The 19,768-nt window shown below is 39.0% G+C and overlaps 1 protein-coding gene across 30 annotated transcripts in view; it reads left to right on the top strand.

The window, feature by feature from the left end:
* Nucleotides 1–19,768, top strand: part of Pard3 (par-3 family cell polarity regulator) — a 689,221-nt gene that overhangs the window by 462,474 nt on the left and 206,979 nt on the right. For all 30 annotated transcript variants that reach the window (XM_074056357.1, XM_074056355.1, XM_074056356.1 and 27 more), the window contains one exon: nucleotides 7,616–7,858. In XM_074056357.1, coding sequence (XP_073912458.1) covers nucleotides 7,616–7,858 — 243 coding nt within the window. The remainder of the gene's footprint in view (nucleotides 1–7,615; nucleotides 7,859–19,768) is intronic.

Below are 19,768 nucleotides of genomic sequence, written 5' to 3'. Positions count from 1 at the left end.
TAGTGAAATGATATTCTAGTATTTTATTAGTCAATATTAAAAGAAGTTTTTGTTGCTTCTCCATATGTTAAGTGTACATTATGGTAGTATAAAAATCTTATTCTTATCATGTTTCCTCTCTCAGGGACTACTTACCTTTGTTAAAGAAAAGATTTAAACATATTAAAAAAAAGAACTAATGAAAACTGGGCTTGGTGGTACATGTCTATAATCCCAGCACTCAGCTGAGGCAGAAGGATTGTGAGTTTAAGAACAGCCTAGACTACACAGGGAGACCCTGTCTCAAAAAAAAAATAATAATAATAATCAGCATACGAAAATCAGACGTGAAAGTGGGTGAATACAGGGTTTTGGAAAGGGCACAGACTAATGGGGGTAGAGGTAAAAGTGCTCCACAGACATGTGTTTTGGGGTAAGCCTGGTTCCCAAGAATGGGAGCCAATTAGAAAAGTTCTGCACACATGCCCCCTTCAATCTTCCTTTACTTGCCCTTAATTCTAAGTACTCATGGTGGCAAGCACTCTTTTAACTGCTTTGATTATTTAACAATTGTCATTATATTAATGGTTAGCAATATTTGTGAATAGTTTGTCTATTTTCAACTTTTAACCATTTTCTATTTTAAAACTGATAATTGTCTTCCTTAGCATTAATGGATATAATTTAGCTCATCTTCCCTTCTTTCATACAACTGTGGACTTTGGTGAGCTTTCATTCTTCCTTGGAACTGGAAACATACCTTCAAAACCCATTTAGAATATAGATATCCTTTTTTTCTCAATCAACTTTTACCCAAATATTACAAAGATATTAAAAAATCATGATGAAAATTATAACTTTTCAGAGTAAGAAATTTAGCAGAATATTGTCATGTTTGGGGAATTCAGCACCCTCACCAAGTTGGCTGCTGATATACTAATATGTAACAGTTGTTAGGTTTTTTTGGTGGAAGAAGGGTGAGATAAAGAATTGATGGGCTGGGCCACCAAATTCCTAAGGCCTACCATTCCTTGAAGTGTTCTGAGAGGCACGTAAAGTATTTAATTAATGGTCTGAAAACCACTTTAAAACAAACCATTGTCTTGTAGCTTAGATTATATTTTCCCCATGAATTTAGGTCTAATTTCTGCGATACTGATTTTTTTAGATAAAGGGAATTTTGTTGGGAAATGATCCAATAATTCTATTCCCAGAATGAGGCTTCTATATGGTCTCACAGTGTGTTGGGGTTAAAATGGATCTTGAAAGAATTGATTTCAAAATCTTTAACAACTATTTAAAATGCAGCAATCTGAAATTTATTCAATTTTTCTATTAAACCAATATGAATACATTCTATCTTCTGTAAATATTGAAGCATCTGTGTGTGTGTGTGTGTGTGTGTGTGTGTGTGTGTGTTGCTGGGGATCAAACCAGGGTCTCATGCATGCTAGGCACATGGTCTTCCACTGAGCAACATCTCCAGCCCAGGATTTTTTAGTTAAAACCATTAAAGGGGCCAGAGATACAGCTCAGTGGTAGCATGTGTTCAGCGTGCAGGAGGCCTTGGATTCAATCCTCAGCAAAAGAAAGAAAAGAAAGGGAGAGGAGGAAGGAAGAGGGAGGGTGGAAAGAAAGGAAGGAAGAAGAAAAGAAAGAAGGAAGGAAGGGAAGGAGGGAAGGAAGAAACAGTGGGAAGGAAGGACAAAGGAAGGGAAAGGCCAGTTTCTTCACTGAAGTCTCCTGTCTTTGCAGGTAGAAGTATTTCATAAGTGATTTCAGTGCATCATTGATTTCCCATCCTGAGGAACTGGTTGCTTAGTAATGACTCCCATGCCTTGTACTGTCTCTGGATATGTAAAGACTATACTTCGTAGTCACAAAAAAGGTTCTTTTCATTTTAGTCTACTGCAATTAGTGCTAAAAGCCATTTATTACAAGAGCACAAATACTAATGAACAGAAATGCTACAAGAACAGAAGTCTTCTATGTTTTATCTTCATTGTGCATCACCCATTTTAATTAGAGAAGGGGTGGTGAACACTGTGACAAGAGTCTGGAATTAAAATCATTAATTGATGTCAAGCTGAAGAGCGACTGTTAGCATGAATTTAGTGACAGCAGGAAAGAAATTAACCTTATTACTTTATTTAGTATATTACATTATTTTGTGTATTATTTTCTATGCAAGTTCAAGATAATTTCATTATCATAATGGAAGACTTTTTTTTTTTTACAAAAAAGAAAGGTGTGAATATTTGTGTTTGAATGTAGCAAATAGAAATGATAAGTTCTTTGCTACCTTGAAAAAGTTCTTGATAAAAAGTTTTAATTGTTGTCTCAGTTTTTTCTCACATTTCAAAAATAGGAAAATAGTGCATGATTTCCATCAATCTCAGTCTGTAGAGCTGCCCACACTAATCCAAACCTCAGAATAGTTCTCTTGTCTGTAACAAACTTAGTGTGGTGCATAAAGCAACAGACATTTATTTCTTTTGCTGAGTTTGGAGCTACTCAGTTACTTTTGTCATTACCAATGGCCAGAGATAAATGGGATACACAATGTTAAACAACACCCTGACTGTTCAAAAACTAATGACTCCTATGTCTGAGATGTCATTCATGACTTCAGGGTCACAATAAAAGACTAGAGGGGGTGTTCTGGTACAGCACTGACCGTCTGGAACCATTAGGTGCTCAGTGCAAGACACTCACTTCTTTAAAAGTTTCCTCAAGGTACCATGCTATTTTTATTGGGACACTGAAAATATTTTCTCCCCTAGGCCAAATATTATTTTTTTCTGAAATAAGTTTCTCAACAAAGAATGGAAGTATGTAACATGCAAATACAACCTTTTAGTAGTGTTGCAAAGTCCCTTTTTATGAATGTTTTGTAATAAATAGGACATTCAAGGATAACAGAGTATAATAAAGAGACTAGGGATCAAGGTCCCTGCCTGTGGTCCAAGCTACTTGGGAGGCAGAGGTAGGAGGACCATGGTTTGAGGCTGGCATGGGCAAAAGTTAGCTTGAGATCTTATCTGAAAAACAAGCTAAAAGTAATAGGTTTGGGAGTGTGAGTCAAGTATTAGAGTGCTTTCCTAAGCCCTGAATTCAACCCCCAGTACTGCCAAAAACTAAAAAATTATAATAAAGGAAACCAGTTTTGTCTTTTTTGGGGGCTTGTGAATTGTCACCAAAATTCTCTCTCACACATACACGTATAATGCACTCCTCATTTTTAATAGTCAGCTGTCTTGTGCCATTTGCACAGTAGGCCTCCTGAGCACTGATTTCTAGAATGGACTGTGAAATGCACATCCACTGGGGCTGGAAACCAGATTCAGTGACTCTCCTTTTGCAGCAGTAATCCTAGCTTGGGCACCATCACCATCAGTGTAAGCTGCCAGGGTGGAAGGAGTGATACAGACAGCTTTCAGAACTTTGAGGATAAAATACATTGGTGACAAGACGAGCAAGGAGACATTACTTCCTGTATTACTGGCGTTTTATAGATGTCGTAGGTGGGATTGTAATGCTTATTGGATCCAATGTGGCAGTGGGCCACAGTAAACCATCGGGGTGGAAGAAAGCAGTGAAAACTTCATGAGGCGTGCCTTGTGCTGCTGAGCATCTCTTCTGAGAAGCTGACCCCCGCCTCAGTGAGTATTATTTTCTGTGTAATTTGAAAAAGAGAGCAGTTGGCAATACGATGGCACCGATACCCAAGTAGTGTGGGGAGAAGCCCTGGGTGTGTTCCTCCCTTGAGAAGTCTGCGCCCCCCATGCTGTTTGCCTTTCCTAAGGTGCTGCACCTTCTACACATGCCAGGTGGATTGTTGTTACTCTTATTGAACTCAGGCTCCCACACCATAGGGTTTAGGCGTCTATAAATCAATCTAAGCCGCCCCTTTTGCTTTTTAAAGGTTCTCTAAATTCAGAACTTTCACCTTTGTCTTTATATTTTGACTACTGTTTGCATCCATATTTCATCAGGTTCCTGACCTTAAAGACTTGTGTCAATGCCTCGGACCCTTGGATACAATTTATGATAAGGGGATTGTCTGATGGTGACTAAATATACTCATAAAATGGGTTGTCAGATAAGTGAATTCAAAGCCAGGAATGGTAGCCATGTCTATAATCCCAGTGCTCAGGAGTCTGAGGGAGGACAATCATGAGTTCTAGGCTATCTGGGCTACATAGCAAGGTCCTGTCTCAAAAAGTAAGTAATTAAAAGTCAAATTTCAGATTAATAATCTCATTGAGTTAAAGAAAGAATTCATTTCTCTTTTTTTGGTAGTTTTTTGCTGGCTGAATCCAGAGTCAAAACGACAGTATGGTGCAAAGAATAAAATTACTCTCAATCATATAGACTTTCCATTGTGAATATCCACTTCTTAGTGATAATCAGCTTTAAAATAGCATCCTTGACTATCACAATTGCTCTTAAATGGATAAATGGCGTATAGTAAAAAAAAAAAAATCTGTAATTTTAGCTAAATTTGACATTAGAATATCTCTTTTGGGTATTCTGTCTATGGGTCTTATATTTATCAGAACCAAGGACTCTCCTGATAAAATACCTAACTTTTCAATATTCCTTTGTGCTAAGGAAGCACTGGTTCTCAACTCAGGAAATAAGGTCTTCTTACCTGTTTGGGAACAAACAGCCTCTTCCCAGATGTCCCTGGCCACTGCTGAGAAATGAGGAGCTAGGTGAATTTATTTTAGTCAATGGAGTAGGTATATAGTGATAGCTAATTGTGGTCCTAATTTGCATTTCCCTAAGGAAAGGCAATCTTGAATGTCTTTTCATGTGCTTATCTGTATATCTTCTTCAGTGAAATTTCTCTTCATATTTTTAGCTCATTGATTGTTTTCTCATTGTTGAGTTTGGAGTATTTTTTATATATTCTAGAAATGAGTCTGACATTAGATAAGTGGTTTGCATCTTCTTTTCATCTTCTAAATAGATCCTTTCACAGAGGATAAGTTTGTAATTTCAATGGCATTAAATTTATATACACACACACACACACACACACACACACACACATATTATAGTTAGTGCTTTTGGTGTCATTTCTAAAAATGATTCACCAAGCACTAATGTCAGCATCTATGTTTTTATGCCTATGAATAGAAAATTCAATGGAGTTCTATGTGTTGATCTTGCATTCTGTGACCTTGCTGAACTTGCTTTGTGGCTCTCGGAGATTTTTGTAGGGTTCCCTGTGTAGCGCGACATGTCATCTGCAAATAAGAAGGCTTTATTTCTTTCTTTCCAGTCTGTGTGCCTCTTATTTCCTTAGCTAAGACTTCTGTGTGGATTACAGTGGGGGAGCATGTGTGCTTAGCCAGCTCCTGATCTGAGGGAAGTATCCATTCATTCCCTGTGATGTATGGTGGGAACTGGAGGGTTTTGGTTGCTGCTTTTTATTGAATTTTGGGAAGTCCCACTCTATTCCTTATTTTTTTAGTTTTTTTTTGTCATGGTGGGTGTTTGAATTTGCCCAATGCCTTCTGTATTAACAAGACACTCAAAAAAATTGATACACTCATATGACTTTTCTTCTTTAGCCTGTTGAATTGGTAGATTATCAGGATTAGGTTTTTAACATTGAACTAGACACATATTCATATAATAAACACCACTGGTCATGATGTATAATTGGTTGAATTCTTTTTACTAATATTTTCTTCAGACATCTTGCTTCTATGTTTGTGAAGAATATTGACCTATAGTTTCTCTTGCCTTTTATTGTGTTGTCTCCATCTGTGTTTGGTATCTTTTCTGGGTTCTTTAGAATACATATTTATGTGTCATTTATGCTACTTCAAATATGAAAAACAGATAAACAAGTTTTCAATAAGACATTAAAATCAGCCTAAAACATTGTTTTATAAAATAAGTCTTCACTGCTTTAATTGACATATAGTAATTATACATAATCAGGGGTAGAGTGTGGTGCTTTAATACAAGTATGCATTGTGAAATGGTCAAATCAGGGTGATTAGCATATCTGTCTCCTCAAACATTTATTATTTCCTTGTAATTGGACCATTCAAAATCTTTTCTTTTAACTATTTGAGATATACTATACCTCATTGTGAACTATGGTCATCCTACTATTCAATTGAACATGAGAACTTATTCTTCCTTTCGAATTATGACTTTGAACCCACTGATGAACCACTTTCAATCCCTCCTTCTTCCCTTCCTTAGTCTCTGATAACCACTGCTTTTATTCACAACTTCTATGAAACCAACTTTTTTAAAATTGCATATATAATTGAGATAGTGCAGTGTTTGTTGTTCTGTCTGGCTTACTTGTTTCACATAACATAATGTCTCCAGATTCATCCATGCTGGAAGATGGAAGAATTTTATCTTTTTTATAGCTGAATAATATTCTATTATGTGTCCATACCACATTTCTTTATTAATTTATCCATTGTTGCACACATAGGCTGATTCTACATCTTTGCTGTTTTGAACAGTGCTACAATAAACACAGGAAGGCAGATGTCTCTTCGACACACTGATTTCACTTCCTTTGGATAAATACCCAGTAATGGAACTGCTAATCATATGCTAGTTCTACTTTTAATGTTTTGAGAACCTCCATACAGTTTTCCACAATGGCTGCACAAACTTACATTCTTGCTAACAGCACACAAGGGCACCCTTTCTCCATCCTTCCAAGACCTCACTGCTTTTAGGTGAATACTTCAAAATGTGATAAGTATGTAGTAAAAATATTTTTCCATCAGAAATTATCAAAATTTGACTGAAAGTTGTTTAATTATTTTTATATAACTAAGATTGATTTGGGGCATAAATTATATTAATATAAATTGAAGAGGACTTTGTACCAAGTACTTTAATAAAATGTTGGTAAACTAAACATAGCTTCAGTAAAGATGGTCACTTAATGTCAGGGGGTCTTGTTTTTGTGTATGTGGCACTGGGGATTGAATCCTTGCCAGGCAGGAACTCTACCACACCCCTGGGTTTTAGTTTTAACACAGGCAATGTTATTTTAGAGTTTGATCAGATATATACCTTCTTGTCTTTAATCTCAGAATTTCCTAGTTTTGTAGGCATCACATAAAATCAAAACCAGTGTCACTAAACGAAGATCTTTTTTTGCCATTAACGAAGAGTTAACATATGAGTTCATGTTTAAGCTTTATAGTATGTTTAATGCTTATATTTTTATATGAGTAAGATATATATATATAGTATACATGCACATCAATGCATATATAGAATACCTTTTTAAATAAATCACTTCTTACCTGAAAAAAATCATAATTAATATCCAAGTAGATGCCAGTTGCTGTCTTTTCCTGGTTTTTTTTTTAAATGTTATGTAATAGGCAAGAATTTAAACTTAAGGCTTATGTTCTGAGTCTGTCTTATTGACATGAAACAAGTGGTATCTGCCATGATTATTTTTGAGCATCGTGACATTACTTAGCATGTATATAACTCATAATTTATTCCACTGATCTTCCTCTAGTGGCATGAACCAAAATATGTTTTACAACATAGTTTGATTGATGCATGTTTCTGTTTACAGTTCTTAGAAAAGGAATAGTTTCATTTCAACCTTGCTTTAATTTTACAGGATCCAAGCAAAAACTCGAGAATTTCGGGAGCGCCAGGCTCGAGAGCGTGATTATGCTGAAATCCAAGATTATCACCGGACATTTGGCTGTGATGACGAGTTGATGTACGGGGGAATGTCTTCCTATGAAGGTTCCGTGGCTCTCAACACCAGACCCCAGAGCCCAAGAGAAGGGCACATGATGGATGCTTTGTACGCCCAAGTGAAGAAGCCGCGGAATTCCAAACCTTTACCTGCAGACAGGTAGGCTCCACAGGCCGTCAGAGCATTGCGTCCAAATCAGCTTTTACATAGTTCTTGACAAGGCAGCAGATTGTTCATCGGTTCTCACATCTGAACTGCCTGTTATTAATGGCCTTTAAAAAGCTGTTGTGTCTAAAAGTATTGAGTTTACACAAATCGAAGCCTAATGGAAAGAGCAGCCAGCAGTTTTGAGAGCTTTTCTAATGATTCCAACACATTTCATCCTGCTCTTCAAATGGCTTTAGACCTGAGAACCAACCTTTCGTTTATAACTCAAATAAAAAGCAAAGTTGAAATTATGGCTCTCCTACTTAAGCAATATTTGCTTTTATTGCTCGGAGAGCCTCTAGTTAGGGTAATTAAATAGATGGAGAATGACATGATTTGTTCCAGCTATGATTTAGAAGGGCCACTTTTTGGATGGCATAATTTTATATTATGAAATAATTAGTAAATGAGAAATATAGTCTAACCAGTCTACAAATTGCTTGTTCACAGCCACAGGCCCTAGGTCTGAATTACGTTTATCAGCATAACATTAGAGGAATACAATGTTGATGTGATGTACTAGGTATAAAACATTAAAAAATTTAGCTGACTCTATGGCTATGTATTTATAGATTATATACTTATGAATATATATGCCCGGCTGCATGTTTATGTAAATGGCTATTATGTATTTCACATTTTAACTGAAACAATTTTAAACAGATCTTTTCCCACTCCTCCATTTGTGTAATCCAGGACCATATGGAGTTTAGCTCATGAGGGAAACAGTGCTCATTTCCTTTTATATCAAACTTGCACGTCATTGTCATAAACAATGTACTAATCGTGTTATAACTGTCATTCTGTATAGGAGCTGGGCTTGGGACATTATAAATGGATTCACTTACAGCCAGTGATTCTCAAGCTTTTCTTTGCTTCAGGACTGCCTGCAGGCTTTTGTAAAAGGCTGATTGACTTTTTCTGAGAATTCTCATCAGAAAGTTGGGGGTGGAGCCCAAGAATTTGCATTTCTTACCAATTCCTACGTTCCATGAAGGTGCTGTGGCTCCTAGGGACTTGTCTTTAAGAACCCTTTCCAGACAAGAGATGTACTATGGTATTCAGTTGCAAGCAGTGTATATTTTAGTTACTGACTTCCAATTATTTTTAATACCAGTTTGCAAATGCAACAAGTATTGTCAAATAGGGAAGGAAGCATTTTTAAAAATAACAAAACAAAACAAACAAAACAAATCAGAATAGCTCAGGAAGAACCAGACATGAGGGTGAAACTCTGGTCAGATTATTGTTCTAGAGTTTCCTCTTGTTGTGTTTTAGATTTTCTTTACTATCTTAGAAAATCTATTTAATACTGATGATTATGAGTGAAGGAGCTAACATGGAAGGCTCACGGTTTATTTGAGCCTCTTTTGTGTGATCACCTAGAAGGTTTCATGCTTGTTAACTAACAGGTGTCAGCACTCAAGAATGAAGTTTTTATCAGTGACAGTGACATTATCTTTAAGCTTTTTACTTGGTCTCTGCTGTATTTGTGAAAGCTGCTCATTGAAGGTCAAACAGCATTTTGAAAGCCATGAATGTGTCCCATGTAAGGTGTTTTCTTGAGAGAAAGGACACAAGAAACACTGGTATTGCCAGTCAGTAACTTTGGAGGAGCTGAAAAAAAATTAGTCGACATATTATTGATTGTTGATAAAAGCACTCACCATTTTTTCACATCTTGTTGGAAAATCTAAAAACTAGTGGATGTGCTGGCAGTAGTTAGCTCTCTAAGATCAAAAGTCCTGCCTGACCAGAGCTGGAATCAGTGGGATCTCCCAGCCCCTGAGAACCAGAAATGTTTCCTTCCCTGTCAAAAAAAAAAAAAGTACGTGAGACCCCTATCTCAAAGGAACAAAAGCTGGGTGTGGTGGTTCAAGTGCCATCCCAGTTTCCCTAGTGGGAAACTTAAAATAGGAAGATCATTGTCCAGGCCAGCCTGGGCAGAAAACAAAACCCTAGCTCCAAATAACCAGAGCAGAAGGGGCTGGAGGTACAGTTCAGGTGGTAAAGTGCCTGCCTAGCAAAGTGGGAAGGTCTTGAGTTCAAATCCCAGTACCACCAAACCAAACAAAACATAAAAGAGTCCTACCCGAGTCCAAATCTCTCCTGGAGATTTCTGCAGATTTTCAAAAAGGTTAGGCATGCTGAGAACCCTCTCTTCTCTGGGCTGCCACCTCCCTGCCCATGGCCTCTACTCTGCATGAGGCTAATCCCAGACTGAATCAGCCTCCTTACTCATTCCATCAAAAATCCACACAGCAAAACATCCCAAAGGGGACTTTGGTCTCAGGGATGAGTCAAACCAAACAGCGTAACTCAAAGTCACACCTTTGACGTTACTATCTTCAAAAGCAACCCCCTTCAACTGAACTGAGAAAAGAAGATTACAGAAACTTAAGTTTTGTTTTCTTAATTATTTCTTTTGCAGAGAATAAGATATCTCATATATAGCAAATTTGTGATAAAGACTTAAAATTTTGTCTAAATAAAATTGAAGGTAAGAATTAAAATTAGAAAAAAAAAACCCAATGAATGATGTTACTAATTTAAAAAGTAGGAATTGTCACCTGTGAAGTATTTCTGCACCCACCTGTTGTTGAATGTGAACGTGGCTTGGAAGAGATGGCGTTACTCTATTATCTTAGAAAAAGCTGTAGCAGAGTGTTTCTCAGGCTTGAGTGGTACAGAAAGTCTTAAAGGAAAGACAGTCGCTTGGTATTTTAGTATTGCTTTCAATTGCTTTGATTATATGTTACATAAATAAGTCTAAAAATCAAATAGGACAAAGCTCCTTCTGTTTATAACCATTATACAACTATAAACCAAACATCTTTACAAAATTCAGTACAAACAAAATGGTGAAACCGTGAGGTTCGAATGAACCTGGCTGATTTACTGTAGCCGAGGTTATTTTTAAAAAGTCTCAATATGCAGGTTGTGAATACGGTGGGTGGTAGCAGCTTCAGGGCAGCTCCATTTGAGCTTGTTTTCCTTTCCCTGTACATTAAGCACTGACTCAGTTTACTCATTATTTCTCTTCATATTCTGCTGTTTTGAACTGGGGTTTAAACTTGGGTTTGCACTTGCTAGGCAGGCATTTTTGCCACTTGAGCACACTTCCAGCCCATTTTTGCTTTTAGTCATTGTTTTGAATAGGATACTGCATTTTTTGCCTAGACTTGCCTGACCTGCAGTCCTTCTATTTATGTTTCCCCCATAGCTGGGATCACAGGCACATACCACCATACCTGGTGTGTTTGTTAAGATGGGGTCCCACTAGTTTTTTTGCCCAGACTATCCTTGGACCACCATTCTCCTTGATCTTCACTTCTCTGTAGCTGGAATTGCAAGCAGTTAAGCCACTGTGCCTGACTTAACTTTTTTTTTTTCCTTATTCTAATGGAAACACAAAACTTGAAATCCCTTAGAGAGTATTTCCTGCATACAAATTCCTGTCAACTGACTGAATGTCACTAAAATTTGCAATTGGTGTCTGATGAACTTTACTATTCAAATTTTTGTGTTTCGTGGGAGTGTAGACAGTGTAAGGAGTTGACAATCTGAAGTTCAGCTTGTCTCTTCTCTGATTTTCTTTGTTCAATAAGAAAACAGTTTTCAGAATTTCATTGCTTAATCACTGTGATGGGATCTCAGAATCAGAAATGTGGATTAAATGCTGTGAATTTGATGTAAAAATGGGGGACGCTTTCTCAATTTCCACATGTTATTTATAAAGTAATTTTATAGGATAGCATTATATGTGTAGAAATATTTTGTGCCTGTTTAATTTTATTGACACAAAAACTACTAGCTTAGTATATACGTAAGTCACAGTGCCATTTTTAGTACTATTTATTAGTGTCCTTGGCAACACTTGATTTTTTATTTTGGACAGATACTGAGAAGCAGCCTGTGTCCTGCGTTTTATCTGAATAATAAGATTTAACCCACAGAAATGTTGGTGTAAGTATTAATTGTTCTGCTAACATCCAGGGAGCTCAAGATTGAGCCTCTGTAAACAATCCATAGCCCTGTCCTGCTCCTGTATCCTGTTCCATTGCTGCAGGGCAGCTGGCTGGACAACGATGGAAGAAAACTGCCTGTTCCTTCTCTAGTACCTATTTTCCCTTTTTTCCTTCCCAAATCCCCATTTTATTCAGGCTAGCACATGCCTATCTCAGAATTTTAGCTTCCCAGGCTCCCTTGCAGTAAGGGGACATAAGGTGTGTCATAGTTCTAATGAAGAAAAGTTAGAGGCAGTTCTACAGATGAGATTTCCTGCCAAGCTCCCTACCCCCTGCCCCCCACCCCACCCCACCAGTGGTGGAGCATTTCCCTAGCGAGGCCCTGGGTCCCATCCCCAGCACTGCAACAAAACAGAAATAGAAATAAATTGGGACTGCCTTAGCTTTTGCCCTTGGACATTTCTCTTCTCTCTGCCTGGATCTTGGGTGAGTGCTCCAAGGTAGCACTAACCCAACAAGGTACCTAACAATGCTGAGGTGAAGGCCATATGGAGGGGGTGGCGAGCAGCCTGGTTCCTTGAGCAGCTAGCTGCTCCAGTCCTGGCCTGCCTTCCCTGGACTCCCTGTTACCTGTGGAAAATGACTCTATTGCTTTTTAAAGTTGTCTACCATGAGGTTTCTGTTTCATGAGGTCAAACACCATTCTGAATATAATGAAATTGTGTACAGAAGACCCCACAGCGATCACCATCTTTTGATCAAGGTTGTCAACATACTGGAGAACTATCTCCCTGGTCAAGTAACTTTAATATTTTATTAAATTAAATACCAGTATCGTGTGACTAACTTTTTTGCCTTTGGTTTGGTTAAGCTCTACTTTAAGATATTTTACCAAACAATTACCTGCTAGCAAATATCCCCCTTAACTTTTTAAGACACTTCTGTCCCCCGGCAACTGTCACTCTACCAGCAATTCTGCAGTAACGCCATAGGCGGTCGAGTGTAATAAACCAGGGCTGAGCTATGGAGCCAGCTTGCCTGATTCGGTCCTGGACTTTTCTGTCATGTGCTGTGTGAACTCTGCTCCATTTGCCTCCTCTGTAAAATGGGAATAGTAATGGTGCTTAGCTCCTGAGGCTTTGGGAAGGATTAACTATGCTAATAGCACGTGAAGCACCTGGCTCTGTGCCTGGTCCTGAGTGCTGTTTCAGAATTGGCTCCTGCAGTTGTTCCTTACGAAATGGGCTTTTACTCCCAGGAAAGCACAGCATCCCCACATGGATACAGAAAACAAGCAAGGAATGAAGTGGAAGTGACTGAAGGTGGACTTGAGTCTGTTACTTAACACAGAGGCAAAAGCATGGGGGTGCATTCCCGTGGATACCCCTGCATTTATTAATTTGCTTGGTCTCTGTGTATTCTCCATGTATTACATCGTATCATGAACAGTTCCCCTTTAAACGGGGGCTCACTGAGATCGGCATGAGGCATTCCAGATTGCTTCTAATGATAAATACTGAGACTAAAGTAAATGCTGGATTTTCCGATTCAGCTGAGAGGGAGTGGAGGGACGGCAGTGCTCCCAGGGCCTCTCACCCAATTTCCGTCTGTCTTTTGAGAACTTGAAGTCTTCATTTTGAACTTTCATGGAATTCTTTGAAGGTCTTCATGTTCTACTTTCATGGAATTCTTACTGATTCCAAGCTTGCAAGGCTTCAAGGAAAATGGAGGCTTGAACTACTCAAATGTCTTCCACACTTCTGACATTTCTGTTTGTATCCTGTTAGCTCCTGCTGGGGCTAGCAAGCAGGAATCATCTTGAGAACCATAGTAGGCTGTGCTATAGTTTGGATCTGGAAGGTCCCCCAAAGGACGAAGAGTCAAAGACTTGGTCCCCAGTCTATGGTACTATTGGGTGGTCATGGAACCTTTAAAGGTGGGGCCAGGGGGAGGTCATTAGGTTGCTGGGGACCCCTTGAAGGGGATTGTGGAGTCCCTGTCTTTTCCTCTTTCTCTCTGCTTCCAAGCCGCCATGAGGAAAGCAGCTTCGCTGTACCACGCACTGCCACGATGTACTACTTTACCATAAGCCCAAAAGTAACAGGTCAGCTGACTGCGGACTGAGACCTTCCAAACTGAGCCAGAGTAAACCTCTTCTGTTTATAAACTGATTATCTAAAGTGCTTGCTGCTGTAATGGAAAACTAACACAGGCAACATTCTAAAATGGTGGTTTTTCAAATTGTAGAACAGATAAAAAGAACTTAGAGTGAGTGCCTTTCCCCAAAGTGCTCCCAGAGTCTTTCACAAATGCCCTGCCCTCCTCTCCTGGATACTCGGATTCAGTAGAACTGGTTGAGGACTGCAAGCTCGCAGTTTAAACAAACACCATAGGTGACTCCAGTGCAACTGATCTGAGAGCATTATTCTTGAGCTAGTGAACGGAAAAACACTGACACTCCAATATGAGTCCATTTATTACAGTCTGTTAACAGTGAAGCTGTGGAATAATTTATAATTGTCATTAGTAAGAGCTTTATCCTGGCATTCCCGATGTCACTTTTCACTGATGGTTCAATCATCACTTTTTTTAAATGGTCATCTTTCAGGTATGATGTGATAACTAAAACTTTATTTAATGTTTCTTGACACCAAAAAGTTTCTTTTCATGTAAGTTACACAATTCCAACTTAGAAATTTTGGAGTGCTTTGAATTATAACAAAGGCATGATGAAATCCTGGTCAATAATGTTTTTTATTTACTTGAGGACATCATGCAATTTGTATTTTTATATCCAGATTCCAGACTCTGTAGTTAAAAACTTCACAGAAAGACAGCTCTAATGGACATTTGCTGACTGTCACCATGCAATCATTTACCACCAAGAGTGCATTGTCCTCAAATATAATTGAAATAAAATAGGAACTGTGCTGCTATAAATCTAAATAGCAGGAAAATAGTAGGCTAGACTCCCCCTGCTTGCCGAGGACACCTTAATGGAAACATAAATACCATAATCATATGCTTTTTGCATGCATTTTGCCACTAAAGAGAAAATGCCAATTTTAAAAGAAAAGACCTTTGTGAACTTGTTTTTCTCCCCCATTAAAACTGGAATCCAGTTGTGTCAAGAGGAAGTCTAGCACAGAACAAAGCTCATTTTCTTAGATACAGGCAGTTATTAAACATGTACTCTTTTAAAAATGTTGGGTCATATAACAAAGTTGCACTTGCTATTCAAAAAGCCAAATTCCACTTTCTTCATTCGTTTCATATTGTCTCTCTCTGTTTCTCTTGAAATGTGAGAAGGTAGTTCTGAAAGGCAGCGAATCTCATTGTCATGTGAGTTTTGCGGATTGGTGTCATTGCAAATCCATGTGCTCCATCCAACCTGGGCCATATCTCGGTACCTTTTGCCATCTGTCCACTCCTGACCTTTGCTGGCTCCTTTACCATTCACCTCAGCAAATGTTCCCAACCTCACTGCTCCTTTCAACGTCTGTCCCTCTCAGCTTCAGAGCTATGACCCATCCATATCTTCACCTGAACTGCTTCCCCACCTCATGAGCTGAGGATCAGTGGCTCTCCTTCCTGCCAGCTCTGGGAGCAGTCTCCTGCATCCCAGACTCACTCCCATCACTCTCTTCTGTCAGCCTCATGTGCAGCTTCTGCCTCTACTGGCACATTCACAGAGCCTGAAAACATGCCTGAGTCTACCATGTGCTGTTGTAGAAACATCACTCTTTACCATCTATCTGTTTTCCTCCCAAGTTTTCCTCTTCACTTCTTACCCAAACTTCTTGGAAGATTAGTCTAGGTGTGATACAGACTCCTGCTGTCTTCATCTCATTCACTCCATGTGGTAGGCTCAGTAATGGCCCCCAGAGATGTGCACACCCTAATCCAGGAACCTGGGGGTATGGTATCTCCTAGGGTAAGAAGGGTTGCAGATCAGATTCAATGCAAAATCTTAAAATGATGAGATTTTTTTGGATTCTCCTGATGGGCCCAGTGTAATCACAAGAGTTCAGAGGTAGAAGAGGGAGACCGGAGAGGCAGAGTAGAGAGGGACTTGAAGATGCTCTGCTGCTGGCTTGGAAGGCAAGAAAGGAACCACACAGCAAGGGATGCAGGTGACTCTAGAAACTGGAACAGACAAGGAGACAGATTCACACAGGGCCTCCAAAAGGAATTACCTCACACCCCGCCCCCCACCAACCACTACCACCACCACCACAATTTTAGCCCAGTGAACTTATTTTAGACCTCTAACTCTCTAACTCCCTGGAACTGTAGTATAATGAACTTGTGCTAAGTTTGTAGTAAGTTGTGGCAGCACCCATGCTATATCAGTTTCCTAATAGCCTCCTAAATCCCAGATCCAGTGAACACTCTATCCTTTCTATTCCAGATCACTCTGTGACATCCCTGAAATGCTATTCTCTTAAGTTTCCTTGTTGCTCTTTTCTCTTGCTTCTTTCTTCCTGATTTCACTGTAACCATCTCTAATCTGCTTTCCCCTAATGTCCCTAGCTACGTAGATGGGGACCACTGCCCTGTCCTCTGTTACTCTTGGGTAAGTTTTGTCTACTGTGGGCATTGCCATGTGCATCTGCACTGCTCCAGCCCTCTCTCCACAAGTCCTGGGTTCCTTAGCACCCCCACTGAGAATGCACCTGCTTCCTGTATCTCTCAGGCATCCACACCCAGCCTACCTAAACCTAAACTCATAACCAGACAGGGTGGCGCACACGAGTAATCCAGCTCCTGGAGAGGAGGAGGCAGAAGACTCTTGAGTTCTAGGCCAACCCAGGCAAAGTTAATGAAATCCTATCCAAAAAGCAAAATAAAAACAAAATGTCTGGATCATGGCTCAAGAGGAGGAGCACTCGCCTAGTATGCCTGAGTTCCTAGTACAACAAATAAATAATCCCAAATTCATCACTTCCTATACTAAACCATCTCTAGTTTCATTGGCCTAATCTCAGTGAACTGCACATTGTCCACTCAAGCCAGAAGCCTTTCTTTTGTAGACCACCCTCCACAACAGCCCACCACGAATGCCTGCCAGTTTTCCATTCTGTCACTCCAGGTCTTTTCTCCCCTTCTGTAGCACTGCTCTGCGATCTTCGCAGGAGTCCCCTAACTTCCCTGTCTCCAGTCTTGTCCTCCCCAACTTTACCCAGCTCCTCAAATTTTCTATCTAAAAGAACATTGCACTGTGTCACTCCCTTGCTTATTGCCTCCAGGATACAGTACGTACCTTCAGCATGGGGCATGGGTCCTGCCAGACTTCCTTTTTTTTTTTTTTTTTTTTTTTTTTTTTTTTTTTTTTTTTTTTTTTTTTTTTTTTTATTTTCATTTTTCTTTTATTATTCATATATGCATACAAGGCTTGGTTCATTTCTCCCCCCTGCCCCCACCCCCTCCCTTACCACCCACTCCACCCCCTCCCGCTCCCCCCCTCAATACCCAGCAGAAACTATTTTGCCCTTATCTCCAATTTTGTTGTAGAGAGAGTATAAGCAATAATAGGAAGGAACAAGGGGTTTTGCTGGTTGAGATAAGGATAGCTATACAGGGCATTGACTCACATTGATTTCCTGTGTGTTGCCAGACTTCCTGTCTCTTACTCATCTCTCTTTCTGTCAGGCTGAGTCCTACTGGTCTACGCCCCACTTGATTAGTAGAGCATTAGTCTAGAAATATAAATCCAACTTCACCAAATACGTGTGTGAGGTAAATGGCTTTTTGGTGTTTTAAGTTCTGTAAGTGTTCAATTTTGGTGAGGAAAGCAAGCAATCGCCATTCATTAAGCTCTTCTAATATAGTCAGAGATGCAGCAATTAAATTAAAGGTTGAGGTGACATAAACAGCCCCACAAATGAAATCTTGAAAGTAATGAAGCCATAAATAAGGTCATGGCTAATTTTAAAGGCTTCTTGTTTAATTCTTTTTGTTGATTAACATTGCCTGAAACCACAATTTGTTTGTAGAAGTAATGTGTAATGGGGGTTGTTTATTTATATATTTATTTTAGCCCTAGGGAAAGCTTAAATATTCTGCAGAAATATGGGGCTAAATGAAAACTATTTTAGACTTTGGAGTTATCAGGCAAATAGCCCCCGGCAGAGGCATTCGTTTTGATTCTAATGTTTTTCCCTTCACAAGGCACTGAACTTTTGGGTCTTTGACGATGAGCTAGTTACACTGTGGTCCAAATCTCCTTCAGCTGCTTGGTATTTTGTTTGATTTTAGCTTCTATCTGAGGATCCAGAATCCTGCTTTACTTGCGGTTTGGAATGGTAGCTCATCTTTCTATTGTGATGTTGCCACCTAGTTCTCCTGTCCCTTTGACAGCCGAAACCCACAACTTCCAGTGCCAACCTCACTGGTATTTAGTGATCTTAGGTTGGTGTTATTTTCTTTTTTGCTCCTGCATAAGGATGGCATATCAATCAACTGTTAATATAAATTCATGAGGATTTATGTGGAGTCCTGTTGTGAGATGCATTTTCAACTTCTTGGGAGACTTTATCGAGCCCTGAATCCACAATCCATTTTTAAATTAACTTCCCAGATGTTCTAGAGTTTTCCGTTGGGCACCCTGCGTCCTCAGTGTGGATAACTATTTGATTATGCTCTATTTTTTCCCCTTTCCTCCATCTTCTGGTTTTTCCTTATCGGTTGACTTTGTATAATAGAAGAAAAAGCAGTAGTTGAGTTTGAAAAGATGCTTTTTTTCCCACCAAGGAAATGGTTAGGTCTCTTTCATTCAAGGAAGTGTGTATATAGAAACATGAACAATTATGAACTTTCAAAAACATTACAGAACAGAACATAATTAAGTAATTCATTAATTCTATGGACATGCAGAAATTATTTGAAGATGCATTTGAAATTTCATAAAATGGCCATAAATTTATAGTAAATAAATGTGTATTAGTGTAAGAAGTGTGAATTTCTATGCAACAAGTATTTCTAAACTGAATTTTCCATACCAGATTATGCTTTTCCTTACTACCTTTACCCCTTTGTCTACATAGGGGCTATATTACTGAGTCCTTAGGAATGCAGAGATTTAAAAATATCTATTCCCAAAACAAAATACTTTGTTACCAGATCATTGTCTCCAGTGCACTTCCTTTTGGTGGGAAGGATGTCTTGTTCAATTCAACTTTGTTTGCAAAATGTAAATTTGAGTTAAATAAGTGGGCAAGAATTTTAGTCCAAGTTCGTGCTTCTTCATTGCTTGTGATTTAACTGAAATTCCTGGCTACCTGCTGGAGAGTGCCAGGGGGTGGAGTCTGACTATGTTTAGAGCAAAGCAAAAAGCACAAGCCCACTGAGCTCAGCTCTTAACACAAGTTGCAAACTAAAAATGGTGCAAACTATCCAAGTGAAATGATGATTTCTGAATTATTGACTACAGAGGACTTCTGGGATGTGCATGAATTCAGACTAAAAGTTTGTGATTTAAATCCTAGACAGTTGTAAATTCTGATGTAAAAGATGTTGGGAGGTTTGTAGGGGGCGGGGGGCGGGGTTCCTAAGCTAATAACATAACTGAAAAAACACTTACTTTAACTCACTAGTGGAGTGGTTAAAGTGGTAGATCACCTGCTTAACAGGTAGCAAGCAGGAAATCCTGAGTTCAAACTCCAGTACTGCTGAAAAAAATTACCTATTTTATAACAGAAAATAAGGTTAAGTGAGAATAATGATTTCTAATGATTCTTTCCTTCTTTCCTTTATTCCATATGTTTAAACTCTATGAAATATTCAAGGGCTTACACTCCTTGAAGAAGCCCAAAGTTCTTGTATGCCTTCATCTGACATTATATTTGGCAGTCTCTGTGACCATCTGATAACCTCCTAAGCCCCTATTCAGTCT

This window comes from Castor canadensis, chromosome 15 (assembly GCF_047511655.1).
Source record: "Castor canadensis chromosome 15, mCasCan1.hap1v2, whole genome shotgun sequence".
Classification (NCBI taxonomy): Eukaryota; Metazoa; Chordata; class Mammalia; order Rodentia; family Castoridae; genus Castor; species Castor canadensis.
This window is presented reverse-complemented; position numbering and strand designations above follow the sequence as displayed.